The sequence below is a fragment of the Nipponia nippon genome, unplaced genomic scaffold (genome assembly GCF_047370975.1).
Source record: "Nipponia nippon isolate SJK-2023a ecotype South Korea unplaced genomic scaffold, ASM4737097v1 scaffold_12, whole genome shotgun sequence".
In the NCBI taxonomy this organism is placed as follows: Eukaryota; Metazoa; Chordata; class Aves; order Pelecaniformes; family Threskiornithidae; genus Nipponia; species Nipponia nippon.
The window spans coordinates 104,361-123,987 of record NW_028262313.1 but is presented as its reverse complement, the minus strand read 5'-3'; the positions used below and the strand labels follow the sequence as shown (position 1 = coordinate 123,987).

At 58.9% G+C, this 19,627-nt stretch overlaps 1 protein-coding gene across 8 annotated transcripts; it reads left to right on the top strand.

The window, feature by feature from the left end:
- The first annotated feature begins 52 nt into the window (after positions 1–52).
- PHKA1 (phosphorylase kinase regulatory subunit alpha 1) lies at positions 53–19,199 on the top strand. Of its 8 annotated transcripts, none has more exons than XM_087748162.1 (33): positions 53–181; positions 362–520; positions 1,065–1,112; positions 1,666–1,834; positions 2,198–2,280; positions 2,460–2,540; positions 2,965–3,063; positions 3,178–3,324; positions 3,645–3,698; positions 5,321–5,443; positions 5,560–5,655; positions 6,350–6,457; positions 6,662–6,740; positions 7,194–7,328; positions 8,430–8,539; positions 9,205–9,349; positions 10,243–10,321; positions 10,750–10,829; positions 12,845–13,021; positions 13,431–13,525; positions 13,725–13,864; positions 14,013–14,169; positions 14,337–14,416; positions 14,618–14,696; positions 14,783–14,912; positions 15,292–15,393; positions 15,808–15,923; positions 16,270–16,308; positions 17,420–17,464; positions 17,710–17,880; positions 18,386–18,439; positions 18,580–18,780; positions 19,015–19,199. In XM_087748162.1, exons 1-33 carry the CDS (start codon positions 104–106, stop codon positions 19,186–19,188), a joined length of 3,633 nt encoding a protein of 1,210 aa, XP_087604288.1. In that variant the 5' UTR covers positions 53–103; the 3' UTR covers positions 19,189–19,199. The 8 variants fall into 8 exon arrangements, 4 of the variants coding, with proteins under 4 accessions (XP_087604288.1, XP_087604286.1, XP_087604287.1 ...); XM_087748160.1 differs by having other exon boundaries at positions 10,750–10,925; XM_087748161.1 differs by lacking the exon at positions 16,270–16,308 and having other exon boundaries at positions 10,750–10,925.
- Positions 19,200–19,627: the final 428 nt, after the last annotated feature.

Genomic DNA, 19,627 nt, shown 5'->3' with positions numbered 1-19,627 from the left:
GGCGCTGCCAGGACCCGGGGCGGGGCGGGGCGGGGCGGTCCCCCCCCCCCCCCCGCCCCGGTACCGGTGCCCGCCGCGCCCGCCCGGTCCTGCCGCCGCCATCATGCGCAGCCGGAGCAACTCGGGCGTGCGGCTGGACGGCTACGGGCGCCTGGTGCAGCAGACCATCCTCCGGCACCAGGTGGGGGGCCTGCCCGGGGAGCGGGGGGGCGGGAGGGAACCGCCTCACCGCGGGCCCCGGGGCCCCGCTGCGCCCCGCCGGCCCCTGGGCCTGGGGAGCCGCCGCCTGACCCTGCAGGCCGGGTTCAGGCGGGGTTAACTGGGAAGGGGGCCGCGGCCCCTCGGTGTGTCCCCTCCGCAGGACGCGGTGACGGGCCTGCTCCCCGCCAGCGCCGACCACCGGGATGCCTGGGTGCGGGACAACGTCTACAGCATCCTGGCCGTCTGGGGGCTGGGCCTGGCCTACCGCAAGAACGCCGACCGCGACGAGGACAAGGCCAAGGCCTACGAGCTGGAGCAGGTAGGAGGGAGCCGGCGGGAGGGAAGGCCCGTGCCGGCCATCCCAGTCTGGCCAGTGGTACTGGGGAGGCGGCTGTCGCCTCCCGGCTGGTTTGCTTTTGGCACGGCCCAGCTCTGGGGCCGAAAGGCCACAGGGGAGGCTGTGCGGTGAGAAGGGGGACGGGGCTCTCCCCAGGCGCGGGGGGCAATAGGAAGGGATGCCAGAGCCCGCTCTTCCCAGAGCGCGCTGGAGCCCAGCCGGAGGGTCCAGCCCTCTGGCTCTGGGGTGATCTGGGGACGCAGCTCTTCTCCCCGGGGCTGGAGAGCTGCGTCCTGCAGCCGTGCCCTCCCTCCCCCCGCACAGCACGGCAGCTCGGCCTTGCTGACAGGCCAAGAAATCTTGCTTCCCTCTGCTATTGCCTAGGGAGCAGGGGCCATGGAAATGTGAGCAGGGGCTCCGGTTACAGACACCGGAGCCCTGCAAAGGTCAGCGGCCAGCTGATCCTGAGTCAGGGCTTCTCCTGGCTGCATGGGGATTAACGAGGCTGTTTTCCTTCTTCCTGCAGAGTGTGGTGAAGCTGATGCGGGGGCTGCTCCAGTGCATGATGAGACAGGTAGGGGCTGGGGAGCGCCTCTGAGCGTCAAGTGGTCTCCTCAAAGCCCAGCTCTGCCACAAAGACTGTTTGTCCTAGCTGTGTTGGCTCTCCCTAGCCTTCCCTGACAAGCAGAGGGAAGGCCCCCTTCCCGCAAGTCTTGAAATGAGCTCTGACTTGGCATCTGTCCCTGGTGTGATGGAAGTCCCCGTGCTGCAGGCTGGTGGCCAGTGGAGCCTTTGCCAGCTGTTCCCTCTCTTGTGGCCTGGCTGGTGCTGGGACTTTGCAGCTTTTCTCCCTGAGGGCATTTGGGGTGGCCCTTTTCTCTCTACACAGTGCAACTGTGGCTGTGGGCCCTCCACGGCTGCAGCCCTGTGCTAGGGTGGCACGTGAGCCTGCATTCGCTGCCTTGGCTTGTGGAGGGGCTCAGCCTGGGGGCTGTAGGATTTCTGCCCTGCCAGGCACGGCTCCACATGCTGGGCTGACAGCACAGGGCAGCCCTTGGCTCTGGGGCTGCCAGACCTCTCTGGAGACAGAGTCTGATGAACCCTTGCATCTCCTTGCCCTTCTCAAGGTGGACAAGGTGGAGGCGTTCAAGTACAGCCAGAGCACCAAGGACTGCCTGCATGCCAAGTACAACACTCACACCTGTGCCACCGTGGTGGGGGACCATGAGTGGGGTCACCTACAGATGGATGCCACCTCCCTCTACCTGCTCATGCTGGCGCAAATGACGGCCTCAGGTGATGCTGTTGGGGGATGCCATTTCAGCTTTGACCATGCTGATCTCCAGGGCTCTCCACGTTCTCAGTTTGGGTGCAGCTTCCTGGGTGCCAGGCTGCTGCAACAGCTTCCCAACCTCACTGTTTTCTTACGCCCACAGCACCTGAGGTAGATTTGGGCCCCTTGATCTCTGTCTCTGTAAGAGCCCCTGTTTACCTGAAGCCCCAGAGCTGCCATAGTGGGGACAGGAGCCAGCCAGGACATGGCTCCTGCAGGGCAGGCGTGCAGTGAGGAGGAGGGGTCTGGCTTGGATTACTGCAGCCCCTTCCTGGGGATGCCTGTGGGCTTGGCCTGACTAATCTGAATTCCTCCCCCTCCTTCAGGCCTCCACATAATTCACAGCCTGGATGAAGTCAACTTTATCCAGAACCTCGTGTTCTACATTGAAGCAGCCTACAAAACCGCGGTGGGTAGCTTATGCTGGGGAAGGGGAGCGTGCCCCGGGCAGCTGTGGGTCCCTTCAGAGCTCCGGTGGGCAGAGTCCCACAGCGCCTGCTGGGAGCACCACCGATGGGTGGGATTTGAAAGCTTTCTGGGTGTGCTGTGAACCGCTCCCTGCTCCAATGTGCTGCTGCCTCTGCACAGGACTTCGGGATATGGGAGCGTGGGGACAAGACGAACCAGGGCATCACCGAGTTGAATGCTAGCTCTGTCGGCATGGCCAAGGTGAGCCGGGGAGAGGTGCTGGGCGGGTGCCAGGGAGCACCAGTGGCCCTGTGCTGCTTTTTTACAGGGAAGGCTGGGCTTGTTGAACTGTTGAGGCTCAATGCCCCATGCAGTGATAGGTTCCTGGGGAGGAAGACCTTTCTCCTTGTGTGCTGGGATAAAACTGTGCCACTCTTGCCAGAGTTTTGCCTGAACTGGGAGTGAGAAATTAACTGGGGAGTGTGGCAGAGATGTCTAGGGCACTGTTGGTGTCTGGCTACCTGTGGCTTTGAGGATGCGGTCACATTCTGACCAGGGGTGCTCTGCAGCCACAGCAGGGTTTAAATTTGGGCAGTGCGTTAGAGGGGCTGACACAGGGTGAGAGCTCTTACAGATGAGCAGCGTGATGGAGGACTCACTGCTTTGGGTCTCGCCCTGCTTGCAGGCTGCCCTGGAGGCACTGGATGAGCTGGATCTCTTTGGAGCAAAAGGAGGCCCGCAGTCGGTGATACGGGTGCTGTCGGACGAGGTGCAGCACTGCCAGGTGAGACCTGCATGGGCTTTACACCGTTGCAGCATGAACTGTGATCTGCTGGGGTTGCGGTGTGAGCGATGCCTGGCCTGGCAACCTAACCACCCCTCCTTCCCGTTCACCCAGTCCATCCTCCACTCGATGCTGCCCAGGGCCTCCACGTCCAAGGAGGTGGATGCCAGCGTCCTCTCTGTCATCTCCTACCCAGCATTCGCTGTGGAGGACAGCGAGCTGGTGGAAATCACCAAGCAAGAGATCATCACGAAGCTGCAGGTGAGCGGCTCTGCCCTTGTCTCACCCTTTCTGGGAGACAGCTACAGTCCAAACTGTTGTAGCCCTTTTCTCCCCAAAAACATGCTCGGGGAGGGGGTACTGGAGCATGTCCTCTCCCAGTCTCCGTGACCTGTGGCAGGGGTGTGCAAAGAAACAGTCCTGTGTGCTGTGGCCCTAGGCTGTGATCGTGATGCCTGAGCACTAGATGAGCAAGTGAGGGGGTGTTTGGCTGGAGGAGAGCCCCCCCATGCTTCTGCATTGAAGGTACAAGGTATCTCGCACTGTGCCTCCTGCTCAGCACCTCTTTCCTTCCCTTCCAGGGGCGCTACGGCTGCTGCCGTTTCCTCCGGGATGGATACAGGACCCCCAAAGAGGTAACTCCCCAGCCCTGCCACCTGCCAGAACTTGAGTGCCAAGCAGCAGCTGCCCTGGATTGGGTTTGCAGCCCTGCCAGGTGCAGTGCAAAGGCTGTGGTGGGGAGCACTGGGAAGATGAGAGCCCTGAGTAGCCCCAGGCAGTGTCATGGGTCTGGGCAAGGCTTCCCAAAATACCAGAGCCCATTGCAGAGGTGGTACATCCCACCCACGCCCATAGCAGATGAGCAGAGCCTGGCTCTGCCTGCATTTTGGGACCTGGTGGTGTTGTGTATCTCTTAGGCTGGGGGAAGATGGGACTACTGCCCTGTGTAGGAGCCCTGCTGAGGTGGGCTCTTTCCCCAGCTCTCCCAGGGCTGCACAAGCACTGAGCAAGGTCTGGAGGCCTGTGGAGGTGACCATGCAGTGCTCCTTCCTGACTGCCTCGGCTCTGCGGCGGCACTGGAGGTCACAAAGCTGCTTCTGCCTTTCTGGGACAGCAGGCAGCTTGTGTACTGCCACACTTGGCTCCCAGCAGAGCGAGCGGAGACTTTCTTCTGCTGCTCTGGGGAGGGAAAACAGGAAAATTTTATAAGCAACAGTCACATTTGATAACCACAGAACCAGGAAATGGTACTTGGAGGCTCTTAAATCATCACTGGTTATTGGGCCCATAGCCTGGTGGGGCTCCTTTGGGTATGAGTGCCTCTAAATGCTTCTCCTCTGTTGTGCCTCTTCAGACCTGACCATAATAGGCAGCGTGTGTGGCTGCGTCTCTCTAGAGCCAGAGAAGAGCAGCAGCATCTCCAGTCTGACTTTCCCAGTGCTCACGAGCTTTGCCTGCGTGCAAAGCCGCAGATTACTTCTGGGGATCTGCGAGGCACGGGAAGGGCAGCATTGCTTGCAGAGGCACTGCAGCTGGCTGGAGTCAAATGGGAGTTTGCGAGCTTGTGGCCAGTGTGCAGGTGCTATAGAAAACATTGCTCCTTCTGTCCCTGCTGTCCTCTCTGCCTGACAGTCTGCCAAGGCTAGCTTCTCACTTCTCTGTAGCAGAGTTAAAGCAGTTAGCAGGGAGGGTCAAGCATCAGTCCCTTGGGGCACTACCCCACGTACATCTAGGGTGGGAGGATTTGGTGAAGGCAGCTCTCCTCCCTGACCACTTCCCTCGTGTCAGGCTCACAGCCACACCAAATGGCAGGAGGGACCCTGCTCTCTGGCCCTGCGTGACCAGCCCAAGCCCTTGCATGCGACTGGGCCAGCCTGGTGATGCTGGAGGAGGCAGGCGCTGAGGGGCTGGGGCAGAGCAGGCAAGGCGAAGGGAACGCAGGCGTCCCCAGTGCAGTGAGGGGGATGTTGTGCTGTTGTACAAGGCTCTGGGGTGCTCTCCTGGGGACTAGGTAAGCTCCCTTTGCCCAGGAAGGGTGAGTCCGTTCAGCATCAGTGCAGGGAGCTTGGGAGGGGTTGTCTGGTGGAAAGGACGCAGCCTGGAGGTGAAACTGCTTTTCGGCTCTGTCTCAGCCATCATCCACAGAGGAGGACTGGGAGGGCATTTGAGGCTGGGGTCTCAGGGGGAGTAGGAGCCCTGTCAGTTTGAGGGGACCCTGCTACCCACCACCTGCCTCGCTGTCACGCCCTCCCTGCAGGACCCCAACCGCCTCTACTACGAACCTGCTGAGCTGAAGCTGTTTGAGAACATCGAGTGCGAGTGGCCTCTCTTCTGGGCGTACTTGATCATTGATGGGATTTTCAGTGGAAACATGGAGCAGGTAAGGGAGGCAGGACCTGCTGGGCCGGTGGAAAGAAGTCCCTGGCAAGGGAGGTGTGTGGGGGAAGGATGCAGGGAGCCATGACTGGGGACAGATCCCTTCTCCTCTCTGCTCAGGTGCAGGAGTACCGGGAGGCCCTTGAGGGGGTCCTCATCAAGGGGAAGAATGGGGTGCACCTGATGCCAGAACTGTACAGCGTCCCGTTGGATAAGGTGAGTAGTCCTGAGCTACAGTGGGAGTGAGAATGTCTCATTACCAGATAATTAGGTTTTAACTGCTTATTAACCCAAATTGTTAGTAAAGCAGCACATGTAGTGCATGGAAACCCCATGTATAAACAGTGTGGCTTGGAGCTGTTATAAAACCATGTTGGATAGATAAACTGCTTTTTTTCCCCAAAGCATTTCTTGCCCCCATATATAAGGGTGCTTTGCTGACAGTCTGCTGGCTTGGAGTCAGAGTCCTCTGAGAGCTCAGGACATGCAGACCTAGGCTGAGGAGGTTGTACTGAGCTCCCGTTCAGTGGTGAGGGTTTTTGGGTGGGCCTGGGCTGAGAGCAACAGCCTCCTGGTGCTCAGGTGGTACAGGAGAGATGCTCTCCCTGCCACCATCCAAGAGCATTACCCCGGTGCTCCTGGAGCATGTCAGTTGTTCCTGTGGGATGGCCCGTGTTGGGAACCCAAACGTGGTCTGAGCAGCTGATCTGTTGCCTGGCGCGGGTGCCTGGGGCAGTCATGAGAAGAGGGGAGGAATGTAGCCAGGATGTTTTGGACGCTATGTGGCAAATCCTTTTCGTAGTCTCTAGTTTTAAGCCTTAAACTGCTGGACTTCACAATGCAATGATAATGCTTCCTTCAGCGTCCTGTGTCTGTGGATCTCTCTCTGACCTCCTGGCTTGTCTTCCAGGTGGATGAGGAGTACAGGAACCCCCACACTGTGGACAGGATACCCATGGGCAAGCTGCCACTCATGTGGGGGCAGTCGCTCTACATCCTGGGCTGCCTGATGGCTGAGGTACGGTCACCCCTGGCGATGGGGAGGGCTGTGGGGCCAGACTCTGAGCTCTGAAAGGGCAAATGCTGTTACCCTGAGCCACCTACCATGGGGAAAGTTGTCACCTCTATCCCCCAGGACCTCTTAAAGGTGGGTTGTCCATAGGCATCACCCGTTCTACCCTGCCCATGAAACGTTCATCTCGTCATACCTCTTTTTCCTCAGGGGTTTCTGGCTCCTGGTGAAATAGATCCCCTCAACCGCCGGTTTGCGACTGTCCCCAAGCCCGATGTGGTGGTCCAAGGTGAGCAAAAGGGACCGGTCCCAAACCCCTGTGCCTGGCAGACCTGGGGACTCTGCCTGTGTGGAATTCACGGGGGTGGCTCTGGGGTGGCTCTGCTTGCTGGGTGGCTGCCAGTGCAGCCAGATCTCAGCCCTGGCAAGGTGGGTATAAGATGGGGTGCAAGTCCTTCCACTCCACCCTGTGTTGCCCCAGGGAAATATCACCTGCTACAGCCTCCTCTGCAGAGAGGCTGAGAACTGTCCTGTCCTCCTGCTGCTCAGCAGGGAAGGCTTGGGTGTAGAGAGTGTTAGGAAGAGCAAGGCAGAGCTCTGCAGTGGGAACTGGTTCCCAAAGGGACCCCAGACAGCTGCCTCTACGTGATGTGCCACCTTGTATATGTGCACACAGGCCAGGGGCAGTGCTGACACACCCTTGCGCCCCTGCCGCACTGAGCCTGTCCTCCTCCCTCCGCAGTGTGCATCCTGGCAGAGACGGAGGGGATCAAGGCTGTCCTGAGGAAGGAGGACATCGACGTGGAGACTGTGGCAGATGTCTACCCCATCAGAGTGCAGCCTGCTCGCATCCTCAGCCACATCTACGCCCGGCTGGGTGAGCTGGGCTCCCTGCTTGGGCAGCAAAGCGGGTGCAGAAGGGTCTGTCCCATCGCCTGGCACTCCTGCTCATAGATGCTGATGTCCTGCCCTGCTGCTCTCTGCCTGGCTGATGAGGGCTCTGCCACCCATTCCTGGGCCTGGTAAAGCTACTCGTGCCCAAGGGGAACTGGGGCAGCAGGCAGTGCTCTACAGGGTGATTCTGAAAGGGATAAAGCTTTGGCACTGCAGTTTCACAGTCGCCCTAGGCACAGGCAGAGGCTCTGATCCATACAGGATGGACCTTGTGTGGGCAGGAGCCAGCTTTAGTTCCTGTACCTAGATCTCAATGGGCGAGACAAGCCAGACCCCAGAGAAGGGTCCCCTGGCAGTCCCTGGCTGAGAGAGCCTGTATCTCAGGCGGGACGGCTGTTGTTGAGGGGTTGGCAGCGCTGAGTGTGAGGGGAGAGTGCGCTCCAGAGTTCTGCACACTCATTCCCTGACACTGCAACCTCCTGGGCATGGGGCTTGTGCAGGAGCTGGAGACCCAGCCTGGGCCAAAGCAGAAACCCGATCCACCACAGGCTGCTCACACTGGCTAATTTAAGCCACCAAAAGGCCAAGTGTGACATGGGCAAGGGGGCAGGGGAGCAGCCTGGCAGCTGCCATGGCTGATGTGACCAAGGGGTGATGCTGCTGCTGCACCGTCCTGGGCTCTGGGAGTAATCCAGGAGCAATGGGAACGCTGATAGAGCTGTCAGCTTTGGGAGGCCAGCCCTGTGCAGAGGGGAACCCCTGGCCCTGCCCCATCTTCTGGCATCCCCAAAGACCTGGAGGTGTGTGTGTGGCATGTTGCGGAGGTCAGGACGGGCTGCATGTTCCTGTTTCAGCAAGAGTCCCTGGGGAGGGCCTGGGTGTCTCTAGCCGCCTAGGCAGGGCTGAGGGACAGAGTATCACTGTCCATTAGAGCTGTGCCAGCTTGACACAGGGTCCTGGGGTACCCCAACCACAAACCAGCCTTTTCCTGCTGGCTGGTAGCACAGGAGCCTGTCTCTGTTTGCTGCTGCATCCCGTTTTGTGAGGAGGCTTGCATTAGAACCTCCTCCTCCTACCCCACTAGGCCGCAACAAGCAGATGTGCCTGACGGGACGGCCCTACCGGCACATGGGCGTCCTTGGGACCTCCAAGCTCTACAACATCAGGAAGAACATCTTTACCTTTACCCCGCAGGTGGGTGGCATTGCATGGGCTCATTCCCAGCTGTCATGCAATCTGGAACTGGGCAGGAGGTTTCTCCACTGGCTGAGCACTTGAGTTATTCTCAGGGGTGGCCCAACACCCTCTGAACAGCCTGGGAGGGTGGAGCAGCCCCAGCTCTGTGGCATGAAGCAACAGAGTTGGCGGTCCTGGCCGTGTGCGTGCTGGGAGGAGATGGTTTCAGCCTTCTAATGATCCGTGTTGGGTGAAAATCTCTGCTCACCCTGACAAGGACACCAGGAGGAGGCTGATGGCAGGACGGGGATCCCTCTGTCCTCTGTCCAGCATGGTGTGGGGATGAGCAGGGTTGCAAGCCTGGTGCTGTGGGAAGTGCGTATTTGCTTTGGATAGGCACAGCATGGACCAGATGTGTGGGGCCTGGGTGATGCTGCTGCTGAGCTGTAGTGTTATCGCCTTGTAGTTGTTGGTGACCAGTAGCTGCCCTGGGGGTTGAGGGTCCCTTGCTAGACTGTACTGGCACATATGAGGTAAGGTGGGATGAGCTGTCCGTGCAAAGGAGCATCTCTCCTGCATGCACTGTGTGGCTGGCCTGGCCTGCCTGTGGGCAGATGTGGGTGGCACCAGAGGGACCTGGTGGCTGCGGGAAGGGCCGCTCACGTCTTCTGCTGTCCTCACAGTTCATAGACCAGCAGCAGTTCTACTTGGCTCTCGACAACAAGATGATTGTGGAGATGCTGAGGACGGACCTCTCATACCTCTGCAGCCGTTGGAGGATGACTGGGCAGCCAACCATCACTTTCCCCATCTCCCACACCATGCTCGGTATAGATCCTCCAGCCTCACAAGGCATTTGGCTAGAGCAGCCCTGGGAAGCAGCCTCTGCAGGAGGAAGGGGGAGGGCAGATGTGGGACCGTCTCAGTAATGGGGACATGGTGGGGCTGGAACAACCAGTAGCGTCCTGTAAAGAGCTTACCGCTCAGAGGAGCCACACTGAGTTGGCAGCTGTCCACGAGTGCCTGCAGCTCAAGGGATGTTTGCTGGCATGGAGGTATTCAGTCTCTGGGCAGCTAGGCTTGTTGAGAGGCCTTTTGGGAGCAAGACTTAAAAAATAATCCTCCTGTAAAAGTGTTCTTGGGGCTTTTCCTGCATCTTAACTCTTCATTCAACTCTTCACTGCTAAAGGCTTTCCTAGACAATAGGGAGGGGAAAAGAGCAAACCAGAAGGGGCAGAGAACTGTGCAATGGGGCAGAGCAAAACTGGCTTCTCTGAAGCAGCTCACAGCTTCCCCATGAGCCTGGTGCAGGGAAGGGACTCTGTTTTGCTTTCAGGCCTTTTTCGTGCTCCTTATGTACTTGAAATCCCCTTAATGTCTTGAGCATGCCCTTTGCTGTGGTGTCTTCTGCCCTCGACAGCAGCACCCCCTCCACTGCCTCATGTGAAAGCCAGGGACAGAGCACGGGGCTGTTTGGGTGCTGCTGTCTGTTACTGTCGGCTTCAGCCGAAGGTGAAATCTCAGGAGCCTGGAGTGCGTCTTGGCCTGGCTTTGCTGGAATCCAGCCTGGACAGTCCTGAATTTCCCTTTCTGGGTGGTGCTTTTGGTGCCACAGCCTCGCTGTGCACCCCAAAGCAAGGGTCTGGCCGATGCCATGGCGCATTGCGTCTCTGAATGCCTGTTTGAGCAGGAGAGCCTGACTGTGTCTCTGTCCCCAACAGATGAAACCGGCAGCAGCGTGCACCCCACAGTGCTGGCAACACTGCGGAAGCTGCAGGACGGGTATTTCGGTGGCGCAAGGTGAGCACAGCTTCCTGGGGTGCAGGAGGGGAGAGGGCTGGTGGCTTCTGAGAGCCTGGTTATGAGGGTACCTGCTGGGTCTGAGCATCAGCTGCTGGGGAACAAGCTGTGGAGGATACATTGGAGTGTGCTAGGCTGTAAGTGCACCTGGGGCTACAATCCCAACAGAGGAGATGCAAGGGAGGACATAGCTCTTCATGCCATTAAACCCATGGCTGCAGGATCCCTCTAATAGCTTTTGGACAGGCCTTCCATGCCCACCTGTGACTGGAGGAGTTGCAGGCAGCTAAAGCAAGCACTGGGGCATGTGTACTCTCCTGGGCGAGTGCGTCTCTCCCTGCCAAAGGGCCTGCCCTGGATCCAGGAGGCAAAGCCAAGGGTATTGCCTCTCCCTTCCTCTCTGTGTGACCTCCCCTCCTCTCGCCCAGGATCCAGACGGGTAAGTTGTCGGAGTTCCTGACAACGTCATGCCGAACGCACCTCAGCTTTATGGACCCTGGGCCAGAGGGTAAGGTCTTTGCCAAGAGTTGCAAGTTCAGCATTGACAGCTTTGAGGAGCTAGACGCCGAGGAGTGGCTGCATGGCTTGCAGATAGCAGAGGATGGTAAGGGGGAACAGGCCAGTCGCTGCTGTGGCGTGGCAAATATCAAACTCACCCATAAACCCATAACACCCAACCTGTGTGCCAGTGTCCGACACTGTGTTCTTCATACACTTGGGTTCTCACCATGTTTCTGTTCCCATCTGACCCTCCATCAATTAACCTTGTCTGGGTGACACTCATGGTGACACCAGTGGGGTGGGACTGGGTGAACTGATGCAGCTGTTGTAGCCCCCTCACCGGAGGGGTTTCCCAGCCAGACGGGGCTGAGGCTGGTGGACGTAGCCATGGAGAGCACAGAGGATGCTCTGGAATGAGCTGCTCCAACCTTTGTAGGCTGTTGCGAGGGGAAGAGATGAAGGCTCAGCAACCTGCCTCTGCTCGGGAGATTTGGATGAGGATCTTTGGTGAACAAGTGACAGTGCAGAAAGTGATGGTACAGTGCCTGAGACGGTGGGGAAGAGCCACCATGTCCCCAAGCAATCTCTGAGTGTTGTTTTCCCGAAGCCTTTGACCCTCCCTGGGCAGAGTGCTCCATGGGGTGCCAAATTGAGGCCTTGCTGCTGTGGATAGGGTGCCTGAGAGGGCCTTGGCCCATGGCAGCATGATGGACCCACCTTGTCCTGAGACCATGGTGGGGTGCAAGTTTTACTGCTCCCCTTGCAAGCAGGCCTTGGGTACATCCTCCGCCTGTGTGATCTAGTGTTGGTCATCTTCCCAGCCTTCCCATCAGTCTGCTCTGCCTCTGCTGCTCCTGTAGCCAATGTTTGCACTGCTGTGACTCTGAATACTTATTTCTCTTGCCCTCCTCTCGCTTTGCCTGCGGTCTGCAGGCTGCACCCGGGCTTCTCCAAGGTGTCTGCTTCCCCCCAGCCCCAATGGGAGACAGGGCCTGCCTGGCCTCTCTCCAGCAGCTAGAAGATGCTTAATTTTAAGTTCTTCCTATGGTCAGATGCTGCAGCCAGGCAGGATGATGTTCTCAAGCCTGATGTCTGGGGGACTCCTCCAGCCGAGCCTTCAGGTGCTGGCATGAGGCATCCCCACCAGATGTGGAAAGGGGATGCCGTGCTGTCGGCCTCAGATGCAGTCTGCAGCTCACCTCCTGGGGCAGCTTGTCTGCCAGCTGGAGAGCAGCAAGGCTTTGCCCTGGCCCACTGGCTGGAAGGGCATCGACAGCTCTGTGTTGTATTGCACTGCCTTGGCATGGGGCATCCCCCTCACTGCTGGGCAGCGCTGTTATCTCCTGTTATCTCTCCTCCATGCCACAGTTAGCAAGTTGTGGCTCTGGCACTCCTGATGTGGTGCTGGGAGCAATGGGAGCTGCCGGAGGCTGGGCAAAGAGCAAGGCAGGAGCTCTAACTCCTCCTCTAACTCCTAATTAGAAATAACCAGTAATTTCTAATTAGAAATAACTGTTGCAAAACCCACCCTGCCTTGCTACCGTGCTGGAGTCCTGCTTGGATGAGGCCCTTGCTGTGCTGGGGTGCTCCTAAGTGGTCTCTGCTTGGGCAGGCTGCCCCTGGCTGTGCCTCCCCTTCTTCCCCAGAGGGACAGAGCGCGAGGGTTTCACCGTGGGGTTTGAGCAGACTCTGCTGTCCTTGCGCAGGTTTGGACCAGACACACGCTGACTGCATCCAGGTCGGACTCAGAGGGAGTCCTAGTTTGGCCCCAGCTGGCAGCCCATGTCCCAGGCAGCAGAGTAGTGCAGGAACAGGGGTGCCATGGCTGCTGTGCTTTGTGAGCCTGGCTGCTGGCACTCTCCATCTGTCCATCTGGCTGCCAGCACTAGCCCCACGTTATCACTTTGTACAGCCAGCAAAGCTTCGCCCTCGCTGAGGCACAGCTGGGGAGCTCTCTGGGGTCTGGAGGCGCCCCGGCACAAAGCGGCTGACACCCCCCCCGCCTTCTGCCTCCCCTTCTAGCGGACACGTACGATGAGGTTGCTCAGTACTTGGACCACCTGCTGCAGCGCACGGTTCCGCAGTCAAACCTCCCTCCCACCGCCCAGCGGGGAGGGCTGAGCCGCTTCCGGGCTGCTGTCCACACCACCCGTGACCTCATGTCCCTGGCATCCAAGGCCAAGGACCTTCATGTCCAGAGTGAGTAACTCCAGCACCTTCAGCACCTTTGCTCAAGCCCGGGGGTGAGGCTCAGGTGGTTTGGGAGCTTTCCCAGCTGTGTGATGCTGGGGGCCCCGGGGGAGTGTGCCATGGGCTGTAGACCAACCCAGGCTTTGCCTGGGCAAAGGCACATTACGTCCATTGTGTTAGTCCTGGCCACGGGGTATCTTGGAGTTGGTGTCTGTGCAGTCCTCATGGAAACTGCTGAACAATAAGGGATGGCAGCTCCCCGTGACTTTCCTCTAAGGGGGCAGGGGCTGCTTCTCCCACAGCCGACTTCTCTGCAGCGGCTGCTGGGGGAGCAGAGTGTCAGATGTGAGGTGGTTTGGGGCACAGCAGTGGTGGTTGGGGTTGAAAAGTGTCTGCACCGACCTTGGCTTTCTTTTAGATGTTGGGCTGTATGTCCCCAGCAAGATCTTCCAGGCATCCCAGCAGTCGGTCAAGCTGCTGAGTTCACCCCACCAGCATGAAGTGGATGGCAAGGTGAGCCCTGTCCCTCCCAGACTGGCCGAGCAGTGCCATCCTTTCAGCTGGAGCCATGGTTGCGGGGCTGCATGGGGAAGGCTTGGTGTTTGGTGAGGGCGAATATCCATGTGGGAATGGCCTTGGATCCATAACCAGACCGCACTTGGTGCGGGGTGCTGGTGGTGGTAACCAGGAGCATGGGTCTTCCTTCCCCCAGAGCCACGCACTCCATGCAGAGATGAACCTGCCCCGTGATGAGGACGGCAACGTGGACTGCAAGGCACTGGTGGACCAGCTGCGCATCTGCCCCACGCTGCAGGAGCAAGCGGACATCCTCTACATGCTCCACATACTCAAGTACGATGAGCACCAAGTCCTGCTGGCTCACTGAGCAGAGAGAGACAGCGCAGCCGTGCGTGCATCCCAACCCACAAAGCCTGGGAGCTGCCAGGGAACTGCTGCAGGGCAAATTGCTGGCTATAACCCAGCATCTCCTTTGCTGCAGGGGGCCTGAGTGGCACACGGGGCTTGATAGTGAGCCTGGCCCCACTGTCAAGGAGCTTCTCACTGAGCTGTACGTGCGGGTGGGGAACACACGCCAGTGGGCCCTGATCCGCTACATCTCTGGCATCCTCAAGAAGAAGGTGGAAGCTCTGGATGAGGTAACAATGATGCAGCCGGCCTCTAGCGGGCTGAGGTCCCTGGGGGAGGAGGCAGCAGAGTGGGCCAGTGAACTGTGGCTGCATCACCTTTGTCTCCCTCTGCCTTGTGCTGAGGCCGCAAACCCTGAGCTGCTGGTGATGCCCGGGGTGACCATTTCTGTCCCCAGGCCTGCACTGCCCTCCTGTCTCACCAGAAGCACTTGACGGTGGGGCTGCCCCCGGAGCCACGCGAGAAGACTATCTCTGCGTGAGTGTGGCACCTCTCCCTCCTGACGCGTGCTGGGCTGGGGCTGGATGTGAGCCTGCTGCTCTGGAGTCTATGGGCAGGAGCTGTTTTGGGTGGCTGTCCCCGGCTGGTATCTCTCTTCTCTTGTGCTGTACAGACCAGGAGGGACGCAGGGCTTGCTCTGCTGCCTCTCATCTGCTCTGCAATTCATTCCCTCCCCAGCCCAATCCCCTATGAGGAGCTTGTTCGCCTCATTGATGAAGCCAGCGAGAAGAACCTCAGTGTGTCCATCCTCACCCAGGTGAGGGGCTGGGGCGGCAGGGGACCCCACAGCTGGGTGTCTGCTCTGGCGAGCAGCAGTGGGGTGATCTGCCTCTTCCCCTCCAGGAGATCATGGTGTACTTGGCCATGTACATACGTACACAGCCCGCACTCTTCGCTGAGATGTTCCGCATCCGCATAGGGCTCATCATCCAGGTGATGGCAACGGAGCTGGCGCACTCCCTGCGCTGCTCGGGTACGTGCAGCGGGGACGGCACCCTGGCTGGGGTGGGTGCTGAGGTGCTTGGGGCCCTGTCAGCCAGGAAGGAGAAGTGCTGTTAAAAATGGGCAGCTCAGCGCCAGGACAAGACCCTGCATGAAAGTGCTGGGGTCTGCAGCTGGGACTGTTCTCGGGCAGCACAGGCAGGTGATTTCACTGTGGTCTCTATTCAGGCATGCGTTGGGCTGGCACGGGGAAGAGGCCCTGTTGTAGGCAACACCTGGAGTTAGTGCACGTCCTTGGAGAATGAGCTCCTGTACCAGTGCTTCCCCTGCTAACAGAATGGGGTGCAGGGTAGAAATGTCCTAGGAGGGCTGTGATATGGGGTACAACATCCCAATTATGTTCTCCCCAGCTGGAGAAGCCACCGAGAACCTGATGAATCTCAGCCCGTCAGACATGAAGAGCCTCCTCTACCACATCCTCTCCGGCAAGGAGTTTGGGGTAGAAAGGAGCGGTGAGTCTCTCAGCAGGGTTGCGTGACTGTCTCTGGGCAAAGCTGGGTCCTGGTGTGGAGCATGGCCAGCTCCAGGTGTTCCCACCTGTGGGGGACGTCCCTGTCCTCCTGCACGTTCAACACAGCTGCTTCTGCACTGCAGTGGTCCAGCGAGAAGCCGTACTCTTCAGCAGGGTGGTGCTGAGCCAATTTCCAGGGATTGAGCCTGAGTCCTGTGGCTACTGGGGCTTTGCTTAGTTCAATACTTGGCCCAGTCAGGCCTGAATTGAAGCAGTTCAGTGCTGTGCTCATGGATCTCTGGTGCTGGTTGGGACAGAGGGCAAGGGTGTGTAGAGGTACCAGTGCCTGAGCAGCAATGAGGGATGTCCATGCCCTGAGCCATGGTACCCACTCTAGACTTCTCTTCCCCTCCAGTGCGATCAGTCGACTCGTCGGTCACCACCGCTATCTCCATCTGTGAGGTGGGGGCTGTTGGGGCCACCAAGCCTGAGCGTGCCGGCATCGTCAAGCTGAAAAGTGAGATCAAACAGGTGAGGGCAGGTGGTGCAGGCTGCTCCTGCCAGGTTTTGTGGGTGACAAGCAGCTACAGGACAGGCAGGATTGGTGGGAGAGCAGGAGGGAAGGTCGCTCCTGGGCTTCAGAGAGCTTACAGCTACTTCCAGGAGCTCCTTTTGGCTCCAGTCCTGCCGTGGGGGGAGAATAGGGGTAAATCTGTTAGTGGGGGTGGGGGCTGCTCTGGCAGTGCAGTTCAGGGGGAGCACAGGGGTGCTTGTGAAGGTGCAGGGGTGGGGAGGACCACGTGGTGTCCCAGGCATGGCTGGTGTCTTGGTGGGCCTCTTCCAGCAGCAGAAACTTCATTTCCTTCTTCTCTTGCAGCAACTGGATAAACGTAGGCAGTCTCTGACTGGGAGTAAGGTGAAGCCACCCTGGTCCTCCTGCAGCCTCAGCTTTTATCCCTCACACCACACACCAGGGCAGCTTCCGAGCGTGCATGAGTTAATGAGCTTTCCTAAACAAATCCACTGAGCAAGCTGCTGCAGCAATGAGCTGGCTTCCCCTCTCAGCAGGCTCAGGGTTGCTCTGTTCAGGACAGGGCAAGGAGGCTGGCTCCCTGGGAAGAGGTCAGCATGGCTTAACATACTGTGGGGGCCCAGGGCTGGCACTGCCCCACAGCCTTCGGGAAGCTCCCCTTTGAGTGGGACCAGACACGTTTGGACTGGCAGGGAGGAAGGCTTCTCTAAGCCATGGGTGTATTGGCATTACAACCAGCTGGGAGCTGTGCTCCATAGCTGCTATGGCCGAACAGATCCCATTATACCCACAAAAACTTGCTGAGCAGGATGGCATGATGTTTCCAGTGCCGTGACCAGCAGTGGCCCTGCCAGGCAGTTCGCTGGTGATCGCTGGATCCTGCCTGTAGCCTCCCTAGCTATTTCTTCTCTGGGGGAAGAGGCTCCTGCCCAGCTACAAATGACAAGGACCTCCTTCGGTGCCTGGTGTGTGTCCAGGAGGAGTCCTGAGCTCTAGGAAGGGTCCCGTCCTCAAAGAGACAGGGCCTGTGGGGACCAGGCTGATGCAGCAGGTTTATGGGCAACCTGCTGCAGTGTGAAACCTGGCATCACAGAGGGACTGTGTATGTGGCAAGGAGGGTCGTCCACAGGCAGTGACCTTGCTGCTGGCCCTCCAGTCTGCCTGAGACTAAATTCCTGCCTGTGCCAGCAGCCAACAAAGCAGTAGCAGCCCTGCTCCTGTGTGCTGGCCAGCATGAGCCCACTGCTGCCACAGCACCGGCGTGTGGGGGCCCTGCAGCCGCTCCGTGCCCTGGTGCAGTCCTTCCCCTCTGATGCTAACATGAGATTTTCTGCAGCTTGCCTTTTGAAACTACCTCTCAGTCTCCAGCTAACTGCAGCCCCGGGGGTAACTGCCCCATGACCTGAGCTTGGTCCGTGCTGCTGCTGCTCTGCTTGCTGTGATGGCTGCCCTGCTCCAGCACAGTCTGATTTTTGTCTCTCCCTTTCTCCTTCAGCCCCTCAGCTTGCAGTCCGGGGACGCCGACCTGAAGTCCTCTCTGGTAACCTGTGTTTGTTGGCTGCACACATGGGGTCTGTCCTGTTCACGGCTGCAGAAGGGGGCTGTGCTCTGGGGGGTGCTGTAGGGAGCCGGAGCTGCAGGGTGGGCTTTGCTGGGGGCAGGGGGTGGCAGCTCTGCCCTGGGAACCAGGCTGGGTCAGCACAAGCTTTTGGGCAGCAGCGGGCTGCATTCTTGTGGGGTATTTAACTTTGCAGCAGTCTTTTGGTCCTTGTTTTGTCTGCCCAGTCCACTGGGCACTCGGAGCTGCTGGGCAAGGGCTCCTTTTCAAGCATGCTGGAAGACCAGGGCACTAAGGACAGCCGTCAGGGCCAGTGGCAGCGGAGACGGCGGCTGGATGGGGCCCTCAACCGTGTCCCTGTGGGCTTCTACCAGAAGGTCTGGAAGGTCCTGCAGAAGGTGAGCTGGACATCTGGCTGGCTCCTCTCCATGTTTGTGAGCCTGTGGTCCCAGGCGCTGGCCTTGCCAGGGGGACTTAAGCACCCGGGGCTGGTCCCTGATGTTGTGTAGATACGTGCTTCATGGACAAGGCCTGCAGCTGGCCTTAGAAAGCTGGGGAAGAGCTGGAGCTGCCTTGTAGGCAGGCAGGACCCACCTCGTACTGTGCTGACCCTTGCAGAGGGGGGTCAGGTCTGCTCAGGTGCTTTATACATTTGCCAGGCAGGGGCAGAGCTGGAACTCATCCTCGGCATACTAAGCCAGGGAGCAGAGCCCTGTGCTGTGTGCAGGGGGGCTTCAGCTGATGCTGAACTGATGGGAAAGGAATGATGCTGTGCAAAGAGTCAGGAGGTGGAACTGGGGTGTGCGGGCAGCAAGCACCAATGTTCAAGTGGGGCTGGACCTACGTGTCTTAGCACAGTGCTTCTCCAGGCCATAGCCATAGTCTCTCCTTCTTGTTCTGCAGTGCCATGGCCTCTCCGTGGAGGGCTCTGTTCTCCCCTCTTCAACAACCAGAGAGGTAGGAGGTTATGTGAAGGGGGAACAGGGCAGGTGGGTTGGTGTTGGGTGCTGGGTTGCCCTGGGCGAGTACCCAGCATAGCTCAGGACTTGTGCTGGCGATACGGTGCTCTAGGTGCATTTCTTTCTCGTTCCTTGCAGATGACCCCAGGGGAAATAAAGTTTGCAGTGCATGTGGAGTCGGTCCTCAACCGCGTGCCCCAGCCAGAGTACAGGCAGCTGCTGGTGGAGGCTATCTTAGTGCTCACCATGCTGGTGGACATGGAGGTGCACACCATCGGCGGCATCATAGCTGTAGAAAAGATCTTGCAGATGGCCAATGACCTCTTCTATGAGGAGCAGGTAAGGGCGAGGCCTGGCTGTGTTCCCCACAGCTACAGAGGGTTCACCCACCTGGAGGATCCTGCCTGTCCCCACTGTGTTCATGGGGCACAGCAAAGACGTAGTGTCCTCCTCCCGCTGCTCACCATTGATGTGTCACACTGCGAGTGCAACGGAGGATGCTTGGGTGGAAGCTGGTGAGGGGGCTGCCCTTATTCCTAATGCTGCCTTTCTCATTCCCTGTCCAAAATCCAGAAAGCCCTGGGCGCTGACGACCACATGCTGGAAAGGGATCCCACGACGGGCATCTGCAGCCTGCTGTACGACAGCGCACCGAGCGGTCGGTTTGGCACCATGACCTACCTGTCCAAGTCGGTGGCCATGTACGTGTACGACTTCCTGCCCACCGATGGCTGCTCCATGCAGTAGCTCTCGCAGCTCCTCTCCCCGGGTTGCAGATGCCACGGGAGGGTTGTTTCGTACACCATTTAAAGATGGGCATTAGGCTAGTTTGCAGGCAATCTGCGTGGCCATCTCTCCTCCCAGTCCTGGCCTCTCGGTGGGTGAGTGGCTCTCCCGAGGAGCTCCGCAGGATGCACGCATGCTAAGCTGACCTGTGCCTGCGTGCAGCCTGAGAAGCAATTGCTGGCAGGGAAAGGCTGAGCTTTGAAGCCTACTTGTGTTAGAAGTGTCTGCCTGCACAGCTCCTCCTGGGCCATCACCCCCAGAGGGGCCTGGTTTGAGGGAGATGGAAAGGGCTGCCCTCACCAGGCGTGTGTGCTTGGCACTGCAGCGTGCTCCCTGGCCAGCTCATGCTCTCCCTGCCTCCAGCAGATCTGAGGTTTTTAACCTGTTCTGTGCTGCTTTT